At 34.8% G+C, this 24,635-nt stretch overlaps 1 protein-coding gene and 1 long non-coding RNA gene across 2 annotated transcripts; one reads left to right on the forward strand and one right to left on the reverse strand.

Moving 5' to 3' along the window:
• The first annotated feature begins 1,078 nt into the window (after positions 1-1,078).
• Positions 1,079-23,064, forward strand: LOC123557592 (uncharacterized). Its single transcript, XM_045349146.2, has 6 exons — positions 1,079-1,164; positions 7,240-7,357; positions 8,593-10,527; positions 16,939-17,060; positions 18,964-20,152; positions 21,762-23,064. The coding sequence occupies exons 2-6, from the start codon at positions 7,324-7,326 to the stop codon at positions 22,037-22,039; spliced, it is 3,558 nt and encodes a 1,185-aa protein (XP_045205081.2). The 5' UTR covers positions 1,079-1,164; positions 7,240-7,323; the 3' UTR covers positions 22,040-23,064.
• On the reverse strand, positions 3,203-6,269 carry LOC123534135 (uncharacterized). Its single transcript, XR_006682946.2, has 3 exons — positions 5,592-6,269; positions 4,186-4,297; positions 3,203-3,669 (listed from the first exon to the last, which is right to left on the reverse strand). It is a non-coding gene; the product is annotated as an uncharacterized LOC123534135 (long non-coding RNA).
• Positions 23,065-24,635: the final 1,571 nt, after the last annotated feature.

Raw genomic sequence — 24,635 nt, forward strand, 5'->3', positions numbered from 1 at the left:
TTGTATTGGTGTGGCCTAAAACCCTGTATAAAAACTGCTCATTTGTGTCATGCCTGCACCTTCATCTTGTTTTGGAGTTTGCATTAAACCCTGAACAAACAAGTACAATCCACTGTTGTCACGTCTGCACCTTTCCCTTCTGTTGGTGTGACTTCAGACACTGCACAAAACAAAAAGAGGCATGTCTGCACCTTGACCTTGTGTTGGTAATACATTAAACCTGGAGACAAGCTTAACAAACACAATCCACCGGTGTCGCATCATCTGCACCTGTATAATACATCAATACTGCCTTTTCAAGAAAGCTTATTGTTAAACCAGCTTTCCCTGTTAAAACTGTGAAAGGAAAGTGAAATACTTTCAATCCAGAAGGCACGAGTTTGATCTAAAGGCAAGGCAAAAGTTGCTAATTTAAGTTAAAACAACATGTCTCAAGTCATGTATCCAAAACTTACGATTCATATGGTAAGAGTACAAGTGTTACATGAAGACCAAGCTTACATTGTTGGAAATCCTGGAACATTTGAAGCTACACAGTCAAGTCTGTGCTACAGACCTGTTCATAAAAACCACCTTTACACTGTAAAGATCACTAGTATAAGAAATGATATTATATACCAGATTATACCAGATTTGTTGAGCGCCCTTTACATATGAAATATACGTTCAAGAGCGCTTTACAATTAAACATGTGGCATATCACACATTTGTAGCAAAAAACAGATATGCAATATTAAGACTAAAACTGAAACTGAGTAACTTGATTAAACACCCATTTATATAAAATATTTATTTGAAGGCGTGATACATCCTAAATAGTGATTTTGTCATTGAATAAAATCATTATGCCAAGGTATTGTATCACCAGGATGCAGTCAGAGGCATCTGCACAACAATAATTTTATTCCATATTAAAGGGGAATAATTACAAAATTTCATAAAAATTTGTAATACAAATTGCTCACCTTAATGATAATGGGAAGAAAGTCTAGCTTAATCATATGAATTTATCCGTGAGAGTTATTACCCTTTGAGTAATGACCCGCCCACAATCTAAAAATAGATTGTGTTGTAAGGAGTGTTTTTCCAAAATTAGTATTTTTAGAAACAGTTCTTGGTATACTCAAATTAATTAAATGTTGATTTTTTTGAGAAAAAAATGTGGTAAGTAATCATAATTATGTACTTTGAAGCAGATCAGATATTACAATAATATATTACAGGTGTTGAAATTTAGATACTCATTATTTGAATAAAAGAGATTTGATTTCATTGTGAATCATAATTTATATAGCGAGATCAAAGCTTTTTTTTTTAATATTAAAAAATAGTCAACCTATACATTTTTGAAAAGGGTATTAAGTGAACATTTTAGAAATGAGATGCTTTTTTGTCAAATTTAAATAAAAAAATTTTTTTTTTTTTTTTAATTTCACTCTTTTGTTTTTCGATTCTGCCATTTTTACACCCATACGTGTATAAAGTAGCATTTTCTTTTGTTAAGTAAAAATAGAAGTGTTATATATCATTGGAAAGGTATCAATGAGACAAAGACAATGGTGTATATTTGTTTTTAATTGAACCCCCCTATGAAGAGTTATGCCTCTTGGAAGTTGTGAATGTAATCCAGTTATCTGTCCAAAATTTGCCAAAAATGTTTCGTTAAATTTTGCTGACGAAAGCAGCTAATATGACGTAGATTTATTAATATAAAAAGCCTAATAGTAAAACAAATGAATCCTTTCATATTAGAGCAGAACTACATATTATTTGTATTAATTTTTTATCAGCAGCAGACAAACAAAAAAACTGCATTTTCTTCGTATCATTACGTATACTTTAGTTCACAAAATGTGTGTGTACAATTAGATTTGTCAGATAACTGTATGGTTATAACTGATTATTGTTAAACCTGTACATAATTCTTATATTAAACAGATTTACTGACTGACTGATTGATTGATTCACTGATCAGCAACTGATTGACTAATAGATATCATTTTTTTCAATACCGATTGACATACTACCTAAGTGTCAGGTAGAGTGTCAATCTATTTGACGTGACATGACAACAGACAAAGCGTGGCCGCAATGATGTTTAATACAAAAATACACCTCCCTAACAGATCTGTTTTCACATTTTACTCCTAATGTTTGTAAACATTAAGCTGAATCTAGTCTATCTGAAAGCAGGGAATGTTCCATCCAAAAGCAGGGAATGTATGGATCTTTGGCCATCAAATCATACTGCATGTTCATATCGTCAATTTTTTATATCTAATGCTTACAACAAGTTATATGAAACTGAATCTACAGGCAGTAAATGTGTAAGTAAGCAAGCAAAGACAAAACCTTATTATTTAAAGAAATTGCTGATGAAAAGTGACCAAGCCCTCTGGCGGCCATTTTTTTTTAACGAATTGGAATAATTTGAATATATTGGTAGAGGTTCACACAAGGACCATTTGTACAAAATTATTTTAAAATCGGGCCAGCAGTTTTACCAAGATTTTTTAAATTTCCACTGGATACATATAGGGAAACTGACCACACCCCCTGGCAGCCATGTTTTATGAAGAATCAGAATAATTTGAACAATCTTGGTAGAGGGTCACATGAGGACCATTTGTGTAAAATAATTGCAAAATTGGGCCAGTAGTTTCACACAACAAGATTTCTGAAGTTTTCACTATATACATTATAAAGGTGGCCGGTGCTCTGGCGGCCATATTTTTTGACGAATCAAAATAATTTGAAAAAATTCTGGTAGAGAGTCACACAAGGACCATTTATGTGAAATTATTTTAAAATTGGGCCAGCCAAGTTTTTTGACAAATCAGTGTAATTTGAACAATCTTAGCAGAGATTGACAAAAGGACCATTTGTGTAAAATTATTTCAAAATCGGACCACTGGTTAAGGAGGAGGTGTTGTTTGAAATTTTTCTATTTTCTACCTCTGGCAGCTCCTATGTGCAACCAAGCGGAACCATTTGAACAATTTTGAAGGAGGACCACTCAAAGAACATCCAGGCCAAGTTTCATCAAAATCCATTCAGTGGTTTTTGAGGAGATGTCGTTTAAACACAATTGTTGACAATGGACAACTTGAAGAACGGACGGACGACGGACACAGCATGATCACAATACCTCACCATGAGCACTTTGTGCTCACAGGTGAGATAGAAAGTCCACTATCTGAAGGCTTAAATGTAAGACTTTATTCTGAGAAAACTTAGTTTTAACATTTCAGTGCCAACTATTTATTTCATAATGCATCATATATTCATAATATTGACAACACATAGACATATTATGGAAAAATAGTCATTCCATATGAAAATAAGATATAATAATTCAAACAATAAAGCCACATCAAACACAAGGAAGGCACGAATCTTAATACATATCTTTGTGCTTTATCATCCATACTGTTTTTGTGTTGTTTTTTCCCCCAAATGTCCAAACATAGTTTTTGTACTTTAAGTGAACAGTCATCTACAGATTTGATCCAACAACATCTCACTGAAAAAGCAACAACATAAATTTAACTATATCTATTTTATGACCAGTTAAGTCTATACACTTTGATATCTGCATCTCTGCAACCCATCCATTAGTAGTCCTCTCGTCAGAGTGCATCTTGTCTGTATCTGGCAATATACACAGCCCTAATAATGAAAGAGGTAAATGTATCACTGTTTGTGATGTATAACTGTGTGTGAGAAAATATTACTGTTAAAACAGGGATATATAAAGAAAAATATGAGTAATCAAACAAATCAAACTCAATTATCCGAGATATAACTTCTCCAGTTTACCACTTTGGCAGATTGTCTTCAAATCATTCAATACTTAAGACTCTTTCTTTTCTTTTTACATCAACTACTGTGCTAAATGTCAAGTCTAACTGTTGTTCTATAAATCTGCTATGTTAATCTACATGTATGTTGCAATATCATATTGTAATCAATAAACTGTTAGTGGTGATGTTGAGGACAAGGTGTCGGCTGCTCACCCAACAGGTGCAGGTTCGAACACCAACAGGCGCCGACTGCGTCTCATCAAGACACCAGTACTGGTTTTTTCCAGACTTGAAAGTGACTCCATAAGCTGCAAGCTTTCTTCACAATGGAGTTAAATAAATTAGCATAAATGAATGAACTATCAAAACTTAAATACCTTACCTTAAACAAGCAGTTTCAAACATCCAATTTTCTGATCCACCAGTAGCTCATACGTATAGACCGCTCGATCCCCGCTATATTTAATGTTAAACCAAGTGGGAAAGCCTGGAACCTGAAATTATTACAATATTACTAATATATTTAGCATCACAAGATGATGAAGATATGCTCAATAAATGAGCCGCCCTATGAGAAAACCAACATACTGCATTTGCAACCACCTGAATGCAGATCAGCCTATGCATCTGCTAAGTCTGATCTGGATACATACTCTTTTTTTTTTTTCAACCCATAAAAACATTACCAAACAAAATACATGCTGCCCTAACTGTACATGTGCACAGGCCGATCTGGATCTGTACCGGTCGTAAATGCAGTATGTTGGTTTTCTCATGGGCAGCTCAAATAACAAATAGTTAAAAGTTAAACCCATGTAAATGAATTTTCAAAACAAAACTTGTAGAAGGATTTTTTTTAACAAACTGGTAATTAATTATTACTTAAAGTACATAGTATAACTTGCTTATTTATCCTTAAATTAGTTCATATAAAAATATCATTGTAATGGAAGGCAAATACATGTATATTAACTAAAGTTTATTCATAAAATATTAAAATTCAATCCAAATTATCCCCATTTTATTATAACACAGGTATGACCATTAAATTTAGCAATACAGACAAGTGAGATCAGATGCTCATTTAAAGCCTCCTACCAAGCAACTTATTCTGTATGATTCAATGTTAGCAATGTATTAAATAAAGAAACAATTTTTAAGCTTTTAGTGATTCGTTCGTTACCCTGTTGAATTTCTAAAATGAACAGTTCCATCTTTCAATCAGGACAGTACCATTTACAGTTTCTAGGGTATTTCATGGAGATTTTACTGATTGAATAGCAAACAGTGCAGATCATGATCAGACTGCACATATATCTTGATCTTGATCTGTACTAGTCACGGAGGCAGAAAATCTTCCAGGTACCTGGCTAAGAGTAAGAGTTAATTAATAACATTTTTAGGCATGGAAGGAGTCTTTAAAATCACAATAACGCTTAGTGTAATCCAAATGTAGCCCACAGACAACATTCACCTGGGAAATGACTTTTCCGTCGTGGTCGCAATGACAAACACATTTTTCTTTAATAATTTTACTCCGACAATGACAGGTTATACCATTTAACTTGCAGTTTAGTCTGATACTGGCACGAACAGACGGCAATGAACAGTCTCAACCGAGTTTACACCTTCTAAGGCCTTTTTTTTTTATAACTGCGCCTGCGGCTACGGTGGGTGGGGTATTGTTTATTCTTCGGAAAGTTCAGCTTCACTTGAATAAGAATGACTGACATCGCTAAAATTGCGTCCAATTCAGTAAAACATGGATGTACTAACATTTATACTTACATTTCCTGACGTATCACAGGCGTTAACGAAGCAAAAAATGCAAATGGAAAATTGGTTGCCTTGTCAGTAACTTTCTAGTTGCCGCCATTGAAATCATGTGCGCGTGCGCTAAGGGAGATAATAAGGGATAACTCTTTTGAGGCTCTAAACGGGTACCTCACTTCGTATAAAAAAACGCAAATATCCGCCTTTCTCCATTTAGAAGGGGTTTGTCGCATATTGAAGCTTAATCTTTTTACAATCTAACAAACAGTGAAGATTTTTGAAGCATCCATTCCTTCATGATGAATTTCCGCGTCAAAAAATAAGGATTTTTGTTTTCTAAAACAAATGTTTTTTTTACGCAGTACTATTGTTCTAAATGGTATGGGCATCCCACTGGATGCCTCAAGCCTCGTTTTCAATTGAAAACTGTAATAAAACCCATTTGATTAGTTAAAATAAATAGAAATTTTGTGACCATGTGGTTTCTAAAAATAGACACAAAACGGATGTCGTAGCCAAATTATAGTCAATGTCAGTTAGGTTGTTGTTTATTTTACTCGGTAATTGTGTTTAATAGGTAAAACCAAATGAAGTATTTGGTAATGCATATCTTTTAACTCTTCAATAAGTACCAAATATGTGAATTATTTATTCATTTTATGATGAAATTTATTGTTTTAAATATGTAAACAATGAACGATGACAGATATATTTTGGACATGCGCAGAAAGCTTTGATCTCGCTAATTTATAATTAATTATAAATAAACATTGCATCATCACATAATGACATGGAACACTTCTATAAAATTATTATATTATATCATTATAAATTATTTCTACATATGTATGGCATTAATTTATTACATACATAGTATAATTATAGATTATTGATTTATTGTATAAAATATAGATTATTATATAGGTCAAACCAGATTTCTTTAACCTGTGATTTGTTTGCATTTTCATAATAACTTGGATCTGTGCCAGGCATAATTTATGGAGTTTTTTCTGTGGGTCCTTCAAGTGTAAATTCAAATTTACAAGTAATGTGAGTTCTGACACCCACAATTCTGACACCCACAAACAGAGTTGATAGTACATGGATGTCCATCTGACTAATTTTTGACAATCTCTCATCGTAACGTTAACCTAAAGTTAAACCTACTGCTGGCAGGTGATTAGGCCTTTGTGACAAGTGCAGACCAAGATCAGCCTGCACCGTGCAGGGCATTGTCTGCACTGTTTGCTATTCAGTCAGTATATAGATTTTCACTGAATAATAAATGGTATTGCTACCAGTCCATTTTAGAAATTTAGCTGCTGGTCCCTCACAGTCTAACCGTCAGTCTGTCATTTTATTAGCCCCACCCCTGCCACCACCAGTGAGGTCCTCAGGAGACATGGATTTACTGTTGCCCTTATTTTGTAATAGTACAAATAAGATAAATCATCTTACATTTTGTAGGCTTTGTTATACTTAAATGTTAATAAGACGCTACTGTAGGGTTTCATGTTGTCTACATGCTGACTAAAGTTTAAGAGAGATATCACTCTATCAAGATTTCCAGAAAACCCCTTGTTTTAAATTTTGTTCAAACTAATATGTGATACATGTTATATAGGAAATCATTTTCACTGCACAAAAGTTTGTTTTTCTCTAGATTTCAGGTGCACATAATAAAGAATTGAAATTACATGTTACAGACCTGCTCATGTGTTGTTAAGCTATTGCATCGTAAAGCAGGATGGAGAACACTAAATACAATGACCAGACTTCAGGTTTCATTTTTGTTATTTCTTTTTATGCCCTACTTTGAAGAAGAGGTGCTAAATTGTTTTCATTGTTTTGCTCATTGTTGGTCTATAGACAATAATTTTGAGAATAACTAGAGAATGCCTAGTCTCACAATGGTCAAACTTCGTAGGAGAATTGCTTGTGGTTAACAGATGACCTGTATTGGCTTTGGAGTCAGTAGGTCAAAGCTCCAGGTCATAATGACCTTGAGACTGAAAATGGTATCAGCTTAATAAATGCGCTTTAGCCTACATCAGATGATTGCCTGACTAGTAAGAATTTTAAGATGTCCTCTATTATTTTGGGGGACAGTATGTCAAAGAACACGCACTTTGGCTGGTAGTCCTGGCTTCCAAAACCCTTAATGCCGCTTTTTCATATTTTGTTTTTTCATAGTTGCGGCTTTAGAATCCAAATCCAGCATATAAACCGGGAGCGCTGAAGTATTTGGCTGGCAGTCTACAAACTTTGTAGAATGATTGCCTGTAGTAGATTGCCTGTAGTTGATTGCCTGTATTGAGTTGGGGTCTGTAGGTCAGAGGTAACAGTCATAATGATCACGAGACTGACAGTGGGACAGACCATGATGGGGGCATATGTGTTTTACAAACAGCTCTTGCTCATTATTGACCTAACTTTGAAACAAGCTGTACCTACTGTAACAGTCAGTTGTATTTTAAAGACAGAAGTTGATTATTAATTCACATATACAGTATAATATGCATATATAATTTCCTCATAAATCAATATAATTAGGCATGTTTTGAATATCAAGACAGATGGAACAGTGTGAAAGATTGAAATTTTGTCTAATTTGCAAGAATGATCCTGCTCGTATAATGTTTTCCAATATCTTTTTTGCCATAATCGTAATATTAATATGCTTTTTGTAAGTTTCATGATGATTGTTCAAGAAATGAGGTCTCTTACTATATAATGTTAACAGTAAAACTGTTTAAACCTTTATCATGCTGGACACGATTGATTCTGCCTTTGCGATCAGTGTAGATCTTGATCAGCCTGCACATCCATGCAGTCTGATCAAGATCTGCACAGTTCGCCATTCAGTATCTTTTTGGTAAGCACCCCTTTAAACAATCAATGGTACTGTTCAAATTGAAAGTTCATTATAGAAATGAAACAGGGTAATTCATCTTTTGAGTTTGCCTTTGTGTACATAATGTCATTTATGTAATTTTCTCATTTCTTTGTACTTTAGGTTCAAGTTCAGACAATGAAGGATCTGGAGATTCAAGGGAAAGTAATTCCATGAGACAACATGCAGCAGACGGCGCAAATCCAGAACTTGAATTGTTACTTAGTAAAAGTTACTCAGAGCCCCAGATTACTGAAAGACAACACATGGAAAGCAGACATGCTGAATGGCAACAACCTGAAAGTCGACATGCAGAAAATCAGCATGCCCAAAGCCGACATGCTGTAAGCCAGTTTGCTGAAAGTCAGTTTGCTGTAAGCCAACATGTTGAAAGCCAACTTGCTGAAAGTCGACATCCTGTAAGCCAGCATGTTGAAAGCCGACATGCTGAAACTCGACATGCTGTAAGCCAACATGTTGGAAGCCAACCTTCAGTGTATTCATACTCTAGAACATCACCTTACTATTCTTATCCTGTAATTGACATGAGAAAAGCTCACAGAATTGGTATGCCGCATTTCCATAAAATTAGAAATAAATCTACACAGAAAAATGACTTGAAATTTGAAGTGAGCCAAATGTTCAATGTAAAAAGCAGCAAGATCTACATTATTGAAGAAGAGGGGCGAAAGGAAGAAGTTTTATTGAAAACAATTATCGTTATTCTTCCAGACAATGTTGGAGAAGAATGTTATCCATTGATAGTAGAGTGGTATGAGTCTATGGACCATATACATCCGCAGATTTTATGTGCAAGAATGCCAGTTACATGGAAGGTTGCTGACGTAAAGAAACTACTTGCAGAAGAGTTTTCTTGGAAGGGACTCATACTCTGTCGAAATGGGAGTGTTCTCGAAGACAGCATAAGTTTAAATTCTTGTAACTTCAGAAATCTTGAGAAAGTTCAGGCAATGAAGCAAAGTTGTCACAGAATTGAATTTATTTACCAGCCAAGATCAGATATATCATGTGCATACTGTCTTGACGTTGACATGAACTGGTCTGTTAAACAGGCGAAGAAACAGTTCGAGACAAATTTTCATGCTGAAATTCAGAAACAGAAAAGTAACAAAGAATCGACCATACATTTTTGTTTTCAAGATCGTCTGCTTGAAGATAAGGAATGTGTCGGTTTGGTGCTGCGTAAGAATATCAAAGATGAGAAAATATCCATCCATTTCGGATCAGAAGATTCAATAAGCATTGATCTGAAGTTCAGAGCAGGAAGAAAGACGAGGCACAAATTGCTCATTGTCTCTAAAGAAATTTCAACGGCATTTCTAAGAGCTGAGGTATCAAAACATCTTGGTGTAGACCCAAAAGCAGTGAAACTGACTTTTGAGGACAAGCTTATTGACGAACATGACAATTTGAGCCAAGTTTATAAAACCAAATGGTGCAGCGGATGCAAAATTGCTGCTGGTGTAAAGAAATGTAAGAAACTGAGAATAAAGCATCCAACAGAATGGGAAGAGGTACCATTTGAAATGTTCATGCTTGAACCTGTATCAGTACTGAAGAGCAAAATTGCAAAAAGATGGGGTCTGAAATTACTTCAGATTTCTCTTTTCTGTCGAGGAATTCGGATGGATCACCATCAGCCTCTTCAGTACTACCCTATCAAAAACAATATGGAAATTTCTCTGCATTTATTCAAATACAGAATCGTTCTTAAAGTGGTTATATTGAAAGGAAAGAAGAGGATCAGCCTGATTATAGACGATAGTCACGTAACTACTGTGGACGATTTGTTGAGGTTTTGCGCACACCACTTCAGTTACGCTCGTCAACGTTCAAGAGGAATTTTCAAAGACCATTGCCTGGACAGGAAGTGTACGCTAGCGGAAGAGGGGATTGAATCTGGAGATACAGTAATCATAAGCTACTTTGATCAGCCAGATTTACTGCAGGGTAGCCTCATTAAAATATTTATGGTGCGCAAAGATGGGCATATAGTACAGCGTATTGGAACAGTTAGCTCGGGTCTTCTGCTTCATGGTAGGTAAACTTTTGATATGATATTAAATAGGACAGTAGTCTCTGAGGAAAAAGTATGTAAATGTGTTAATCTTTAGGAAAATTACGTGTGTCTTGTATGTTCTTTCCAGGTCAGATTCACAAGTTACGACATTGTATCAACAAATGGGAAGAAAATAGCTTGGCCATATACATGTATGCAGAAAATAAATGATCTGTTTTATAAAAAAAGACATGGGCATGTGAAAGGTCATTATTCATCCATATTTGGATTGAGATGAAAGCTAAAGGTGATGGTGAGTGGGGCGTACTGAAAGCACAAATTGGTTGTATTAAGAGAGTCGGTGTCACTGTGGCTAGCAAGTTGGATTTACAATGCTACAGATTCAGGTTCCATGCCTGATCCTGGCTTATTTCAGTCTGGGTGATTTAAGTAAATAACTCAGTTTCCAAAAGTATTGGCCTAGACTGGATTCTAGAGAGGTAAATTATCTTATGGGAAATTGTGCTCCAATTTTGCTTAATTCTCATCAGATTTACAGGCGTAAATAAGAAACATGACGTCTGCTGTGGGGCTAAGCTGTTATGATCATTCCAAATAGGGACTTTAGTTCACTCCCTTTATGCTAAATAAGGGAAAAAAAGTTGTCTTATCCCTGGCTGGTTCCGTATATGGAGGTAGGTAAGTTAGAATGTATAAAGGTAGTTCTGCACGTTTGGTAAACCGGAAGTTTAACGTAATCCGTTAGATATGTGTAGGTTAGGAGAAGAATAGCATATCATTAAGTTTTTTAGCTCACTTGTCACATAGTGACAAGGTGACCTTTTATGATCACCCTTCGTCCGTCCGTGCGTCAACAATTTCTTGTCTACACGATAGTGGTTTCATTTATGATTTTATTTTAACCAAACTTGCACACAACTTGTATCACCATAAGATATCGGATCCTTTCTTGAACTGGCCAGATCTCATTATTGGTTCCAGAGTTATGGTCCCTAAAAGGGCCAGAATAAGCTATTTTGACCTTGTCTGCACAATAGCAGCTTCATTTATGAGTTGAATTTAATCAAACTTGCACAAAACTTGTGTCACCATAAGATCTCAGTTCCTTTCTTGAAACGGCCAGATCCCATAATGAATTAGCTATTTTGACCTTGTCTGCACAATAGCAGCTAGATTTATGATCTGATTTTAACCAAACTTGCACACAACTTAAATACATCACCACAAGATCTTGGTTCCTTCTTGAACTGACCAGATTCCTATACGGTTCCAGAGTTATGGCCCTTGATAGGGCCAGAATTAGCTATTTTGACCTTGTCTGCACAGTAGCAGCTTCATTTATGATTTGAATTCAATCAAACATGCACAAAACTTGTGTCACCATAAGATCTTGGTTCTTTTCTTGAATCGGCCAGATCCCATAATGGGTGCCAGAGTTATGGCCCCTGAAAGGGCCAAAATTAGCTATTTTGACCTTTTCTGCACTATAGCAGCTTCATTAATGATTTGATTTTAACCAAACTTGCACACAACTTGTATCACCACAAGATCTTGGTTCCTTTCTTGATCTGGCCAGATTCCCTCATGGGTTCCAGAGTTATGGCCCCTTAAAGGTCCAAAATATGCTATTTTGGCTTTTGCAGCCATATAGAGACTTCATTTATGGTTTGATTTGATACAAACTTCCAAAATATCTTCAACAACAATAAATTTTGGATTCCATGATGAATCTGTCAGATCCACTCGTAGGTTCCAGAGTTATTTTTATCTGATTACCTCCCCTGGTTTTAATCAAAATGGATTTATATCAGTAAGTACTTATAGGACTTATTTGAAATTTCATTATTGTCATTAGTTGGACTGAGACAATTAGGGTAGATAACTATGGACTGGTTTTATGTCAAATTACCTCCCTTTATTTCAAATTAAAATGGGTATATCTCCATAACTAATGAAGATACTGATCTGAAATTTCATTTATGTCAACAGATGGACTTGGACAATCAGTGAAGATACATATTGACTGAATTTATGACAAATTACCCCCCTTTATTTTTAGCTCACCTGTCACAAAGTGACAAGGTGAGCTTTTGTGATCGCGCGGTCGTCCGTCGTCCGTCCGTCCGTCCGTGCGTCCGTTCGTAAACTTTTGCTTGTGACCACTCTAGAGGTCACATTTTTCATGGGATCTTTATGAAAGTTGGTCAGAATGTTCATCTTGATGATATCTAGGTCAAGTTCGAAACTGGGTCACGTGCCGTCAAAAACTAGGTCAGTAGGTCTACAAATAGAAAAACCTTGTGACCTCTCTAGAGGCCATAATTTTCAATGGATCTTCATGAAAATTGGTCAGAATGTTCATCTTGATGATATCTAGGTCAAGTTCGAAACTGGGTCACGTTCGGTCAAAAACTAGGTCAGTAGGTCTAAAAATAGAAAAACCTTGTGACCTCTCTAGAGGCCATATATTTCACAAGATCTTCATGAAAGTTGGTCAGAACGTTCACCTTGATGATATCTAGGTCAAGTTCGAAACTGGGTCACGTGCCTTCAAAAACTAGGTCAGTAGGTCAAATAATAGAAAAACCTTGTGACCTCTCTAAAGGCCATATTTTTCATGGGATCTGTATGAAAGTTGGTCTGAATGTTCATCTTGATGATTTCTAGGTCAAGTTCGAAACTGGGTGACGTGCCATCAAAAACTAGGTCAGTAGGTCTAAAAATAGAAAAACCTTGTGACCTTTCTAGAGGCCATATATTTCACAAGATCTTCATGAAAATTGGTCAGAACGTTCACCTTGATGATATCTAAGTCAAGTTCGAAACTGGGTCACGTGCCATCAAAAACTAGGTCAGTAGGTCTAAAAATAGAAAAACCTTGTGACCTTTCTAGAGGCCATATTTTTCACAAGATCTTCATGAAAATTGGTCAGAACGTTCACCTTGATGATATCTAGGTCAAGTTCGAAACTGGGTCACGTGCCATCAAAAACTAGGTCAGTAGGTCAAATAATAGAAAAACCTTGTGACCTCTCTAAAGGCCATAATTTTCATGGGATCTGTGTGAAAGTTGGTCTGAATGGTCATCCTGATGATATCTAGGTCAAGTTCGAAACTGGGTCACGTGCGGTCAAAAACTAGGTCAGTAGGTCTAAAAATAGAAAAACCTTGTGACCTCTCTAGAGGCCATATATTTCATGAAATCTTCATGAAAATTTGTCATTATGTTCACCTTGATGATATCTAGGTCAAGTTTGAAAGTGGGTCACGTGCCATCAAAAACTAGGTCAGCAGGTCAAATAATAGAGAAACCTTGTGACCTAACTAGAGGCCATATTTTCCATGGGATCTGTATGAAAGTTGGTCTGAATGTTCATCTTGATGATATCTAGGTCAGATTTGAAAGTGGGTCACGTGCCGTCAAAAACTAGGTCAGTAGGTCTAAAAATAGAAAAACCTTGTGACCTCTCTAAAGGCCATATTTTTCAATGGATCTTCATGAAAGTTGGTCTGAATGTTCATCTTGATGATATCTAGGTCAAATTCGAAACAGGGTCATGTGCGGTCAAAAACTAGGTCAGTAGGTCTAAAAATAGAAAAACCTTGTGACCTCTCTAGAGGCCATACTTGTGAATGGATATTCATAAAAATTGGTCAGAATGTTCACCTTGATGATATCTAAGTGAAGTTTGAAAGTGGGTCACGTGCCTTCAAAAAGTAGGTCAGTAGGTCAAATAATGAAAAGACGTTGTGACCTCTCTAAAGGCCATATTTTTCATGGGATCTGTATGAAAGTTGGTCTGAATGTTTATCTTGATGATATCTAGGTCAAGTTTGAAACTGGGTCAACTGCGATCAAAAACTAGGTCAGTAGGTCTAAAAATAGAAAAACCTTGTGACCTCTCTAGAGGCCATACCCTTGAATGGATCTTCATGAAAATTGGTCAGAATGTTCACCTTGATGATATCTAGGTCAAGTTTGAAACTGGGTCACGTGCCTTAAAAATCTAGGTCAGTAGGTCAAATAATAGAAAAACTTTGTGACTTCTCAAGAGACCATATTTTTCAATGGATCTTCATGAAAATTGGTCAGAATTTTTATCTTTATAATATCTAGGTCAAGTTCAAAACTGGGTCACATGAGCTCAAAAACTAGGTCACTATGTCAAATAATAGAAAAAACGACGTCATACTCAAAACTGGATCATGTGGGAAGAGGTGAGCGATTCAGGACCATCATGGTCCTCTTGTTTATCTAAATGAATACACCTTAGCAGCTTCTAATGAGATTGGTTTGAAACGTTATTTATGTCTTCCATGGTAAGAAATAGTCATATTAGATAACTCTTGATTGAACATTTATTGATATGAATACTTTACTAATATATTGTTGTATAGGCTTGTACTCTGTATCTTCTACATGCATATACCAATGCATGATTACCTCCCCTGATTTTAATAAAAATGGATTTATCTTGGTAAACATTTATAGAACTCATTTGAAATTTCATTATTGTCTTTAGTTGGACTGAGGCAATCAGAGTAGGTAGTATGGACTGATTTTATGTCCAATTACCTCCCTTTGTTTCAAATTGGAATGGGTGTATCTCAGTAACCAATGAAGATACTGATTTGAAATGTCATTTGTGCCATCAGATGGACTCGGACAATCAAGGTTGATACTGTGAAATCATCTAATTTTGTGGGCATGAAATTTCGTGGTTTTGGTCAAAACGGCAATTTCGTTGGGATCTGAATTCGTGGATTTCAACTTTGGAACATAAAATGAATGGAAATTTTACTTGTTTGTTGGGATTAAATTTCGTGGACTGACTCAACCATGAAATCCACGAAAATTAGTCCCCCATGAATATTAATGATTTCACAGTAACTATTGACTGAATTTATGACAAATTACCTACGTTTATTTTATGTAAATGAATATATCTCAGCAGCATCTAATGAGATTGGTTTTAAATGTTATTTAAGTCTTCCAGGGTAAGGAATAGTCATGTTAGTACAAAAATACAGCATTTGAGCCTAGGACCCTCAAACTTGGTATGAAAATTGGCCCTGACTAGGTCAAAAGGGACTGTTACAAGAAAATGTTTACCCTGATGATATTTAATGTGTATGCCTATGTGCTCTGTGTCAAAACTTGATCATATCATTTTGAGCAATGGTACTCAGGTGAGCGATACAGGGCCATCATGGCCCTCTTGTTTGGTTATTCTTCTGTTATTAAGGAAAACCTTTTTGTAACAAAAGAATGATCTTTGCACAAATAAAAGATACTGTAAGTACTCCAAAGGGATGTTGAGTTTTCCTCTTTGTCACTGCAGCCAGAATTTAAACCACTTCAGATTTTACTTTAAAACATGATGTTTCAACTTTCTTTCACAACATCAAAGTATTGAAGCAGTCAAGTCATTTTAATGATATTTATTATTGTTGGCAAGAGTGAAATGATCTGTCATTAATATTATATTATATAACTGATATAAGATTTAAAATGTTTGTGCAGAAAATTGTTAATTTGTGGTACCGGTATTAATAAATTTAACAACATTGTAATTTGCATAAATTCGGTATAAAGTATTACATTTATGCAATACACAAAATTGCCTCATTCATTTACAAGAAGTACATTTAATGAAAGATGGTTTTAAACAGGAACTAAACTGTTAAAGGGACATCATTAAAACTTCAATCATTTAAAAAGCTGTAGTAGTCACATATCTTAAATACGTTTAGGATTATTTAAGTTCATATTAGATTACTATGTAAAATACAGTCAGTACTAATGTCTAATCTCTGATGAATAAGAATGTAAAATATTCAGATTAGAAAAAAAGATACTCTAAGGAAAAAAGCCTAAATTATCTTGTTATTATGTAATGTAGAATTAAGAGGAAAATAAATTGATGACCCAATAATTTTTTCAATCAGTTGACAGAAAGAAAGTTTTCGTCTCTTTAAATTCTCTTGTTTGGGTTTTACATTGGACCACCAAATTAATGGAAATAATTGTTTTATTTATTAAAATTTTGTCTCCAGGTTTTCATATGACTTATGATATTATTTTGCTGTCTAAAAACATGACTGCAGTGATTCGTGCATATTATTAATTTTATGGTCATCTTATTTACTAATTCTTGTACACAACTCTTTCAAATGATAACAAAAAAAAACAAAAACATCTATATGTGGATCAGATACCTGAAGTGTATTTCCAAATGTATTATTTCTTTTTTACTTCAGATCATTCACCAATTTTACTTTTAGATTACTGGTAGTCAATTACATTTGTTCTATCCTTGATTGATGGATTTTCGATACTGTAAGAACTTAATGGCAACCATTGCAGAAAAACACAACAAAAGTAATTAAAATTATATTTTATTACACTTTAATTGACTTTATTTTAGCCCCAAAGACAACAGAAGCTCCTCAGACGGAGGAAACTAGCCTAGATAATGGACATGTACCAGAGGGGATCCATGTTTGTGAGGCCAAGGAGGTTGGTGTGTCCAGTACGGCTGCTCGAAAGGTTAGTGTTCATTACTGTAATGGATACTTGCTAGGAATATTTTTTTTTGCTAATTTTGCCGTTTCGAGCTGTACTACCTGGTGAAAATTATTTTCACATTTTTAAAGTATAACCAGAAATCCACTGAAGGGAATTTAATGCAACTTGATATAATTATACATGTTTGTTAGAGGAATTGAATAGCTCAATAAATGTAATTCTACCTTGAATAATGATACAGTTATCTCCCATTTTATACACCCGTGACCCGAAGGGTTATGAAGCTGGTGTCCGTAAGCAATTTCATGTCCGATCTGTAACTCTTGAACCCCTTGAAGGATTTCGAAGAAACTTGACACAAATGTTCGCCACATTGAGGCGACGTGCAGAGCGCATGTTTTAGATGGCTTGCTTCAAGGTCAAGGTCACACTTAGGGTGTCATATGATTTTGTTTCGTGTCCGCTCTGTAATTCTTGAACTGGCTAAAAGATTTTAAAGAAGCTTGATACATTATAAGGAAAGATAATGTTACTTGGTCTGATAAAGAGCTGCGAGTCAAACCACTACAGACATGATTATCTTGTCAAGCCTAACAGAGTAGTTTCAGTGACAAATAGGCTAGATAAATATCACCCAAATCTTGCAGTATGTCAGTAAGTGTCTGAAAAATGTCTGTAAAGTTGATCATCGGTAGAGAAAACCAGTGAGTAGGAACATTTTGTTGCATATTTGCCAGAGCTCATAACAAAATACGAGATAAAAATACTGTCAGATGATATTTTCCCAAGTTTTGCAATATCATCATTTATTTTATGCTAACTGATGAAATACTGTGTTTTATCAGTGAGATATAATCCATATAACTCACTGTATATAGCTTTGCCGATCTACTTGTACATTGAGTATGAATTTTAAATTATTTCCTTAAATAAGGATGAAATTGTAGCCGCACTTTGTTATATATAGTATATTTCTGGATTCAAATTATTTTACTTAATGTGAATTTCATAACGTTATGCAGCAAGAAATAAAATAAAATGGAACTTTATGTTGTGTGCATCTTAAAACGTCACAACACGTCTGACGTCATGTTCGTTTATGCACGTCTGTCTCCCGCACTAAGATTAAAATTTGTTTGCAAAATGCATATCTCATTTTATTAAGCATAAAATAAAAAGAAAATTTGTTTGTTTTGAGTGAATATGAAATATATCTCACCTCAAAGTGAGAAAATGTTCACATTTTCATGAGTGCATAGCACTCGTGAAAATATTTGAAATTTTCTCACTTTTCATTGAGATATATTCCATATTTACTCAAAACACAAAATTAATATCCTCTATTTATTTTATGCTAACTGATGAAATACTGTGTTTTTCTATGAGATAATCCATATCATTTACTGCATATCACTCACTGTAGGCCTATAGCTTTGCCGATCTACTTGCATATTGTGTATAAATTTCAAACTATTTGCTTAAAACAGGATGAAAATTGTAGCCACACTTTGTTCTTTATAGTATATTTCTCGATTCAAATTATTTTATTTAATGAGAATTTCATATTGTTATGCAGGAAGAAATAAAACAAATGGAACTTCAAGTTGTGTGCATCTTTCTAATGTCACAACACGCCTGACATCATGTTTACGCACGTCTGTTTCCCGCGCTGAGATTAAAATTTGTTGCAAAATGCATGTCTCAACGTAATTAAGCATAAAAGAAAAAGAAAATTTGTTTGTTTTACGTGAATATGGAATATCTCACCTCAAAGTGAGAAAATGTTCACATTTTCACTCGCGTTATGCGCTCATGAAAATACATATTATGTATTTGAAATTTTCTCACTTCTCAGTGAGATATATTCCATATTCACTCAAAACAAACAAATATCCTCTATATATTTTTCCTTGAAATATTTCAGTTGAAGTTAGATGAAAAAAGAGAAAACAATGGGGAAAAAAGGCCACTTTCATTAACAGACATTTTGAAAAATAAACCAAAATATTTAAACAGAGCTAGAAGGGTAATTCTGCAGAAATATTCACAAGCAATGGAACATCTGAAGTTGCAACGTCCGAAGTCTGAAGAAAAACCATCTTTCTACCTTGAAGAGAGTGATACTGAGAACACCACTGGAGGCTGGAAATCTCCAGAACTGGAGTTAGACGAAGAAACTGGTAAAAAAACTGTTGTGTCTAGTAACAGTGGAAAGAGTGATACTTCAAATACTGAAGTTAAATCAAAGGTAGAGGGTCTTCAGAATCAAAGTACTGGAAGTGCTGACCATGTGGAAGGTCCTGAGAGGAGTACAGAGTGTGTTAGAGGAGAAATTGAATCAGATGGTCCAGTTAATAAAGAAAATGAGGTATGCCAGCGTGTGAAATGCATTGAAAACTGTTGTAAAAAAATACGAGAAGTACAAAGTGCAAAAGAGTTTGCTGATTTTGAAGACCCACAACGTTCTACTCTTCAACAGTCTGCAAATCAGGAAAGCAGTTTGAAAGAGGTAACAATGCAACCATGTCATAAAAATATAGGTGAAATGCGGGATGGTGGTAACAGAATGCCCCTAAATGAAAGTGAACTGAAAAGTCAGAATATTGACTTTTCACCTGAAAATCTACGACAGAAGATTAATTTTAAGGAAGAATTAGTTGACAAAACCTTTACTAAACAAACAAGGTTTAAGGTCATCGAAAGGAAAACTAATGACTTGAGTGGTTGTGAGGGGGAAACATCGGGCTGTGAAAGTTCTCATGACATCACATATAGACCTAATATAACAACAAACAGACAAGAGAAAGGAACTGAAACAGACAGCTCAGATATTGATCATGTGACAAGTAGCCATGGCGAGGACTGTCTGTGTGGGAGAAGGTGCTTGCCAAGTGGAAAATTTACAAATTGTCCCTTCCTCCTGCAGTTAAACTTGCATGGCATTTCTGTGAGAAAGCCGCGATCACATACAGTTTCTGAAAGTGCGGTTGCACTTTGTGACTTATTACCATTATATCAAAGTCAAAGACATTTGCCCCTCAATCGAACATATCCAACATTTGAAGGTCAACTTGATAGAATTCCCAAACCAAATGCCGATATAGAAACTTCAGGTAAGTGTAAATATGAAAGTTTTATAGACCAAATACTTGTAGTATCTGGGATGGTTTTAGTTTTGCTAATGTTTGCAAACACTGACAGTTAATTTAAAACGGGCATTAGTATTGTGCAGAGTTTTAGGGCATTAGTATTGTGCAGAGTTGTATCCAGAAAGTCATGAGCTGTAAGCGTGCAAAATGTAATGAAGGAAAAACTAGTTTGTGATCAACCCTTGATATCATAAAATGAATAAATTTTTTGTAAAGGTATTAAAACCAAGATCAAATAAATTTTAGCAATGAAAGTGACTAATTTTAAGTATATTGTTTTGGGGTGCTATACCAAATAACCGCAGTTATGAGCATTTTGAAGTTTTTGCATTCTTTAAAAAGGTACAATGTATATGGACAGTCAAACTTGTGGTAAAACTACCTGTGCACAGGGACCAGCCACCTTTAAAGACCCTTAACTTTGGTTTGTGATTTAACACTAAGCCTTACATTTTGAGAATAAAAACTCAAACAAAACCAAATTATAGAAAGAAAGGGTTGTTTCATAGAAAATTGAACAGGTATAAAACATGTATTTAACTCTACAAAATGATTGTCAGTACATTGAATTCTGGAAAAGGACTGCAAAAAAGGGACCACACTTTCGGACAGTTCAGCCCCGTCATTACGGTCAAAAACGCACCATTTTCAAAGAACTGTAACAGTTACATATCTTCATTTTGATGCATTTGCAATAATTTCTAGTGCTGAAATTTATTAAAACTAGGTGGAACGTAGTTTTCAGCAATTGTTTATTTCTATTATACTCCCCAAAGGGCGAGCATATAGTTGCCGTTTTGTCCGTCCTTGAGTCCGTCTGTCACACTTTTGTCCGGAGTATAACTTGAAAAGTATAAACGACATTTGATTGAAACTTCACATAATCATAGAGGCCATTGAGACAAAGTGCAGTGTCAAAGAGTCATAACTCTACCTTACCTAGTTTTTGAATTATCTCCTTTTATTATACAAAATAAGGCTTGTCCGGAGCCTTATTTGAAAAGTATGAATGGCATTTCATTGAAACTTCACAAAATGATAGAGGCCTTTAACGGGAAGTGCGGTGTCAAAGAACCATATCTCTACCTTACCGACTTTTTGAATGATCTCCCTCAAGCACATGCATCGGGGAGCATCATTCTGTTTTACTGATTCCTTGTTTCTTTACAAGTAGCTTTCATTTTTAAAGGGGAAAAACTTTATCAGAATATTTTAAGTATCGGTCATATTGGACAGTATGGCAGAACATGTAGAATGTTGGTAAAGATGTTTGTTTATCAAATATTTCTGTGTTTTGATAATATACTCCTAAACCTTAAACATTTTCAGTGTTTTTCAACCTTTGAAGAAAGAAATCCTGCCAAAAAGACCAAGAAAACATTTTGCCTCTCCAAAGAGGAAGTGGAGAGTCTTTTTGGACAAGTTTAACTGTATAAGAATTTAGAAAATTGTATCTTGATAAAAGCTGTACAATAATCCAAAAATAACGATGACATTACAAGGCTGCAGAATTTTATTTGATAAATTAATGTGTTTATATTTATATTGAAATAAATATAACATTTATTTACAGGAATCACTTTCCCGCTTCTTTATTATGTGGCGAAACATGTGGGAAATAAATGGAAGCAAGTTCTACGAAAATTAAAAGTTGATGAAAGTGAAATTGATGAAATTGAATATAAGTATAGCAGATCCGGTCTGCAGGAGCTTGGACTTCAAGCTCTGATGTTATGGAAACGAGGCTTTGGGATGGCTGCTTCAAAAGAACTCCTTCTTCAAGCCCTCCTAGATGCTGGATTGAAATCTGTAGTGGAGAGCTGTGAAAACGTAGGCTACTGTACAGCATAATATATTGTTAGATATGAGATTCATAAGGCAGAGATTATTTTATTAGCTCGACTATTGGAAGAATAGTCTAGCTATTCTACTCACCCTGGCGTCGGCGTCGGCGTCACACCTTGGTTAAGTTTTTGCATGCAAGTACATACAGCTATCATTTAAAGGCATATAGCTTTGAAACTTATTTATTCTTTTTCTAGGTCAATTACCAACCTCACTGGGTCAAGTTCCATAACTCTAACATGTATTTTGAGCAAATTATGCCCCCTTTTGGACTTAGAAAATTCTGGTTAAAGTTTTACATGCAAGTTACTATCTCCAAAACTAATGCAGATATTGAATTGAAACTTCACATGTGTCTTCGGGGTTATAAAACTAGTTGATAGCACCAAGTCCCATAACTCTGACCTTCATTTTGGCCAAATTATGCCCCCTTTTGTACTTAGAAAATTTTGGTTAAAGTTTTGCGTGCAAGTACATACAGCTATTACTAAAAGGCATATAGATTTGAAACTTATTTTTTCTTTTTCTAGATCAATTATCTACCTCACTGGGTCAAGTCCCATAACTCTGACATGTATTTTGGCCAAATTATGCCCCCTTTCGGACTTAGAAAATTCTGGTTAAAGTTTTGCGTGCAAGTACATACAGCTATTACTAAAAGGCATATTGATCTGAAACTTATTTTTTCTTTTTCTAGATCAATTACCTACCTCACTGGGTCAAGTCCCATAACTCTGACATGTATTTGAGCAAATTATGCCCCCTTTTGGACTTAGAAAATCCTGGTTAAAGTTTTACATGCAAGTTACTATCTCCAAAACTAATGCAGATATTAAATTGAAACTTCACATGTGTCTTCGGGGTTATAAAACTAGTTGATAGAATCAAGTCCCATAACTCTGACATGTATTTTGGGCAAATTATGCCCCCTTTTGGACTTAGAAAATCCTGGTTAAAGTTTTGCGTGCAAGTACATACAGCTATTACCAAAAGGCATATAGCTTTGAAACTTATTTATTCTTTTTCTAGGTCAGTTACCAACCTCACTGGGTCAAGTTCCATAACTCTTAACATGTATTTTGAGCAAATTATGCCCCCTTTTGGACTTAGAAAATTCTGGTTAAAGTTTTACATGCAAGTTACTATCTCCAAAACTAATGCAGATATGGAATTGAAACTTAACATGTTTCTTCGAGGTTATTAAACTAGTTGATAGCATCAAGTCCCATAACTCTGATATGCATTTTGGTCAAATTATGTCCCGTTTCGAACTTAAAACTCTTTTGATATTTAACATTTTGGGTAATAATTTCCTGCTTCTGTGACAATATTTCGAATAGTCGAGCTTGGCTGTCTTACGGACAGCTCTTGTATTTATTGTATTTTAAGAATTTAGAGACTTGATGATGTAAATGGCAAGGTATTTTTAAAACTGCTTTTGGTTTTTGAAAATGCATGGTAATTAGTGACGGCTTTCAAACTGTATGCTTGAGGTCTTTTGGGTTGTTCAGAGTCCAATAGATTTCATATATCAGTGATATGCACAGATTAACATATTCTTGCCTATCTAGCAGGGAAAGACAAAGTTAACTGGGGAGGAGATCATATGCGCAGCAGTGCATATTGACATCATAGTTTGTCGTCATAATTTTAACATGTCCAGAACATTGTGGAATGATACTTATTTCACTTGGGTATTGATTACTTTTTACTCGGACTTTATCAAAGACTCCCTGTGTAAAATCTCAAACTTTTAACTAAAATAAAGGTATTAAAATCGATAATTTCAGTGAAACTTCAAAAGTTTGTTGTCTGTAGCATCATCTTGGGCATGTGCAGTGAAAAATCTTAATTTGATTTCTAAAATAGTGTGATATTTATTTCTAAAGTCACTATATGTTCATTGTAAATATACTTCGTTATACCCAAGTGGAAACTGGCAGGTACTCGAAAATGCAGCTCTCTGATTGGTCAATTAGAACTCTTAACTCCCTGAGGCCGATAGTGTAACATACCTGCTGCGGCGAGATAAAAATTACCACCTGACGTCGAAGACATTATCTGATCTTATCATAATCACACTCGCATGCGGTCAATTGAAATAATGCAGGGAAACATTATTAACTTTTGTGTAAGTTAAAATAAACTAACAAAATCTTTGAAGTTTAAACAAATATTTCTATATCATATTTCGCCCGTGGCTTATATCCAAATTGAACAATAATTTCACTTCGAAATATTCACAATTTAAGCACACCTAATGCGTTTGATAAATATTTGAACATTTCTGCTTTTCTTACCTTTTTCACACGTAAACACATTATATTCCAATTGATAGATACGTTATTTACACAGAATATTTAAATCAGTATTACTTGAAATTTACACCTGTTTTTGTGTGAATATCGATGGTTTATTTTGATGTATAATCTATTTCTAAATATGTATAGTGGACGCAACTTCACCCCGATGGTTGACCTTTGCATTATAATACATAATAAGGCACAACCTATTATTGAAAAGGAGTGTACGTAAAACACGAGCTGCACGAGGAAAAGGAAATATAATTTTGTGTAAATATAAATTAGTGTATTGGAAAGTT

This window comes from Mercenaria mercenaria, chromosome 5 (assembly GCF_021730395.1).
Source record: "Mercenaria mercenaria strain notata chromosome 5, MADL_Memer_1, whole genome shotgun sequence".
NCBI classification, from domain to species: domain Eukaryota; kingdom Metazoa; phylum Mollusca; class Bivalvia; order Venerida; family Veneridae; genus Mercenaria; species Mercenaria mercenaria.

What these genes read in the sequence shown, in the direction of transcription:
- LOC123557592 (XM_045349146.2), top strand. Translation starts at nt 7,324, where the DNA reads ATGGAGAACACTAAATACAATGACCAGACTTCAG. An exon ending in CTCGGGTCTTCTGCTTCATG is followed by an intron (nt 10,528 to 16,938) that starts GTAGGTAAACTT and finishes ACTTTATTTTAG; the next exon opens with CCCCAAAGACAACAGAAGCT. An exon ending in CCAGTACGGCTGCTCGAAAG is followed by an intron (nt 17,061 to 18,963) that starts GTTAGTGTTCAT and finishes GAAATATTTCAG; the next exon opens with TTGAAGTTAGATGAAAAAAG.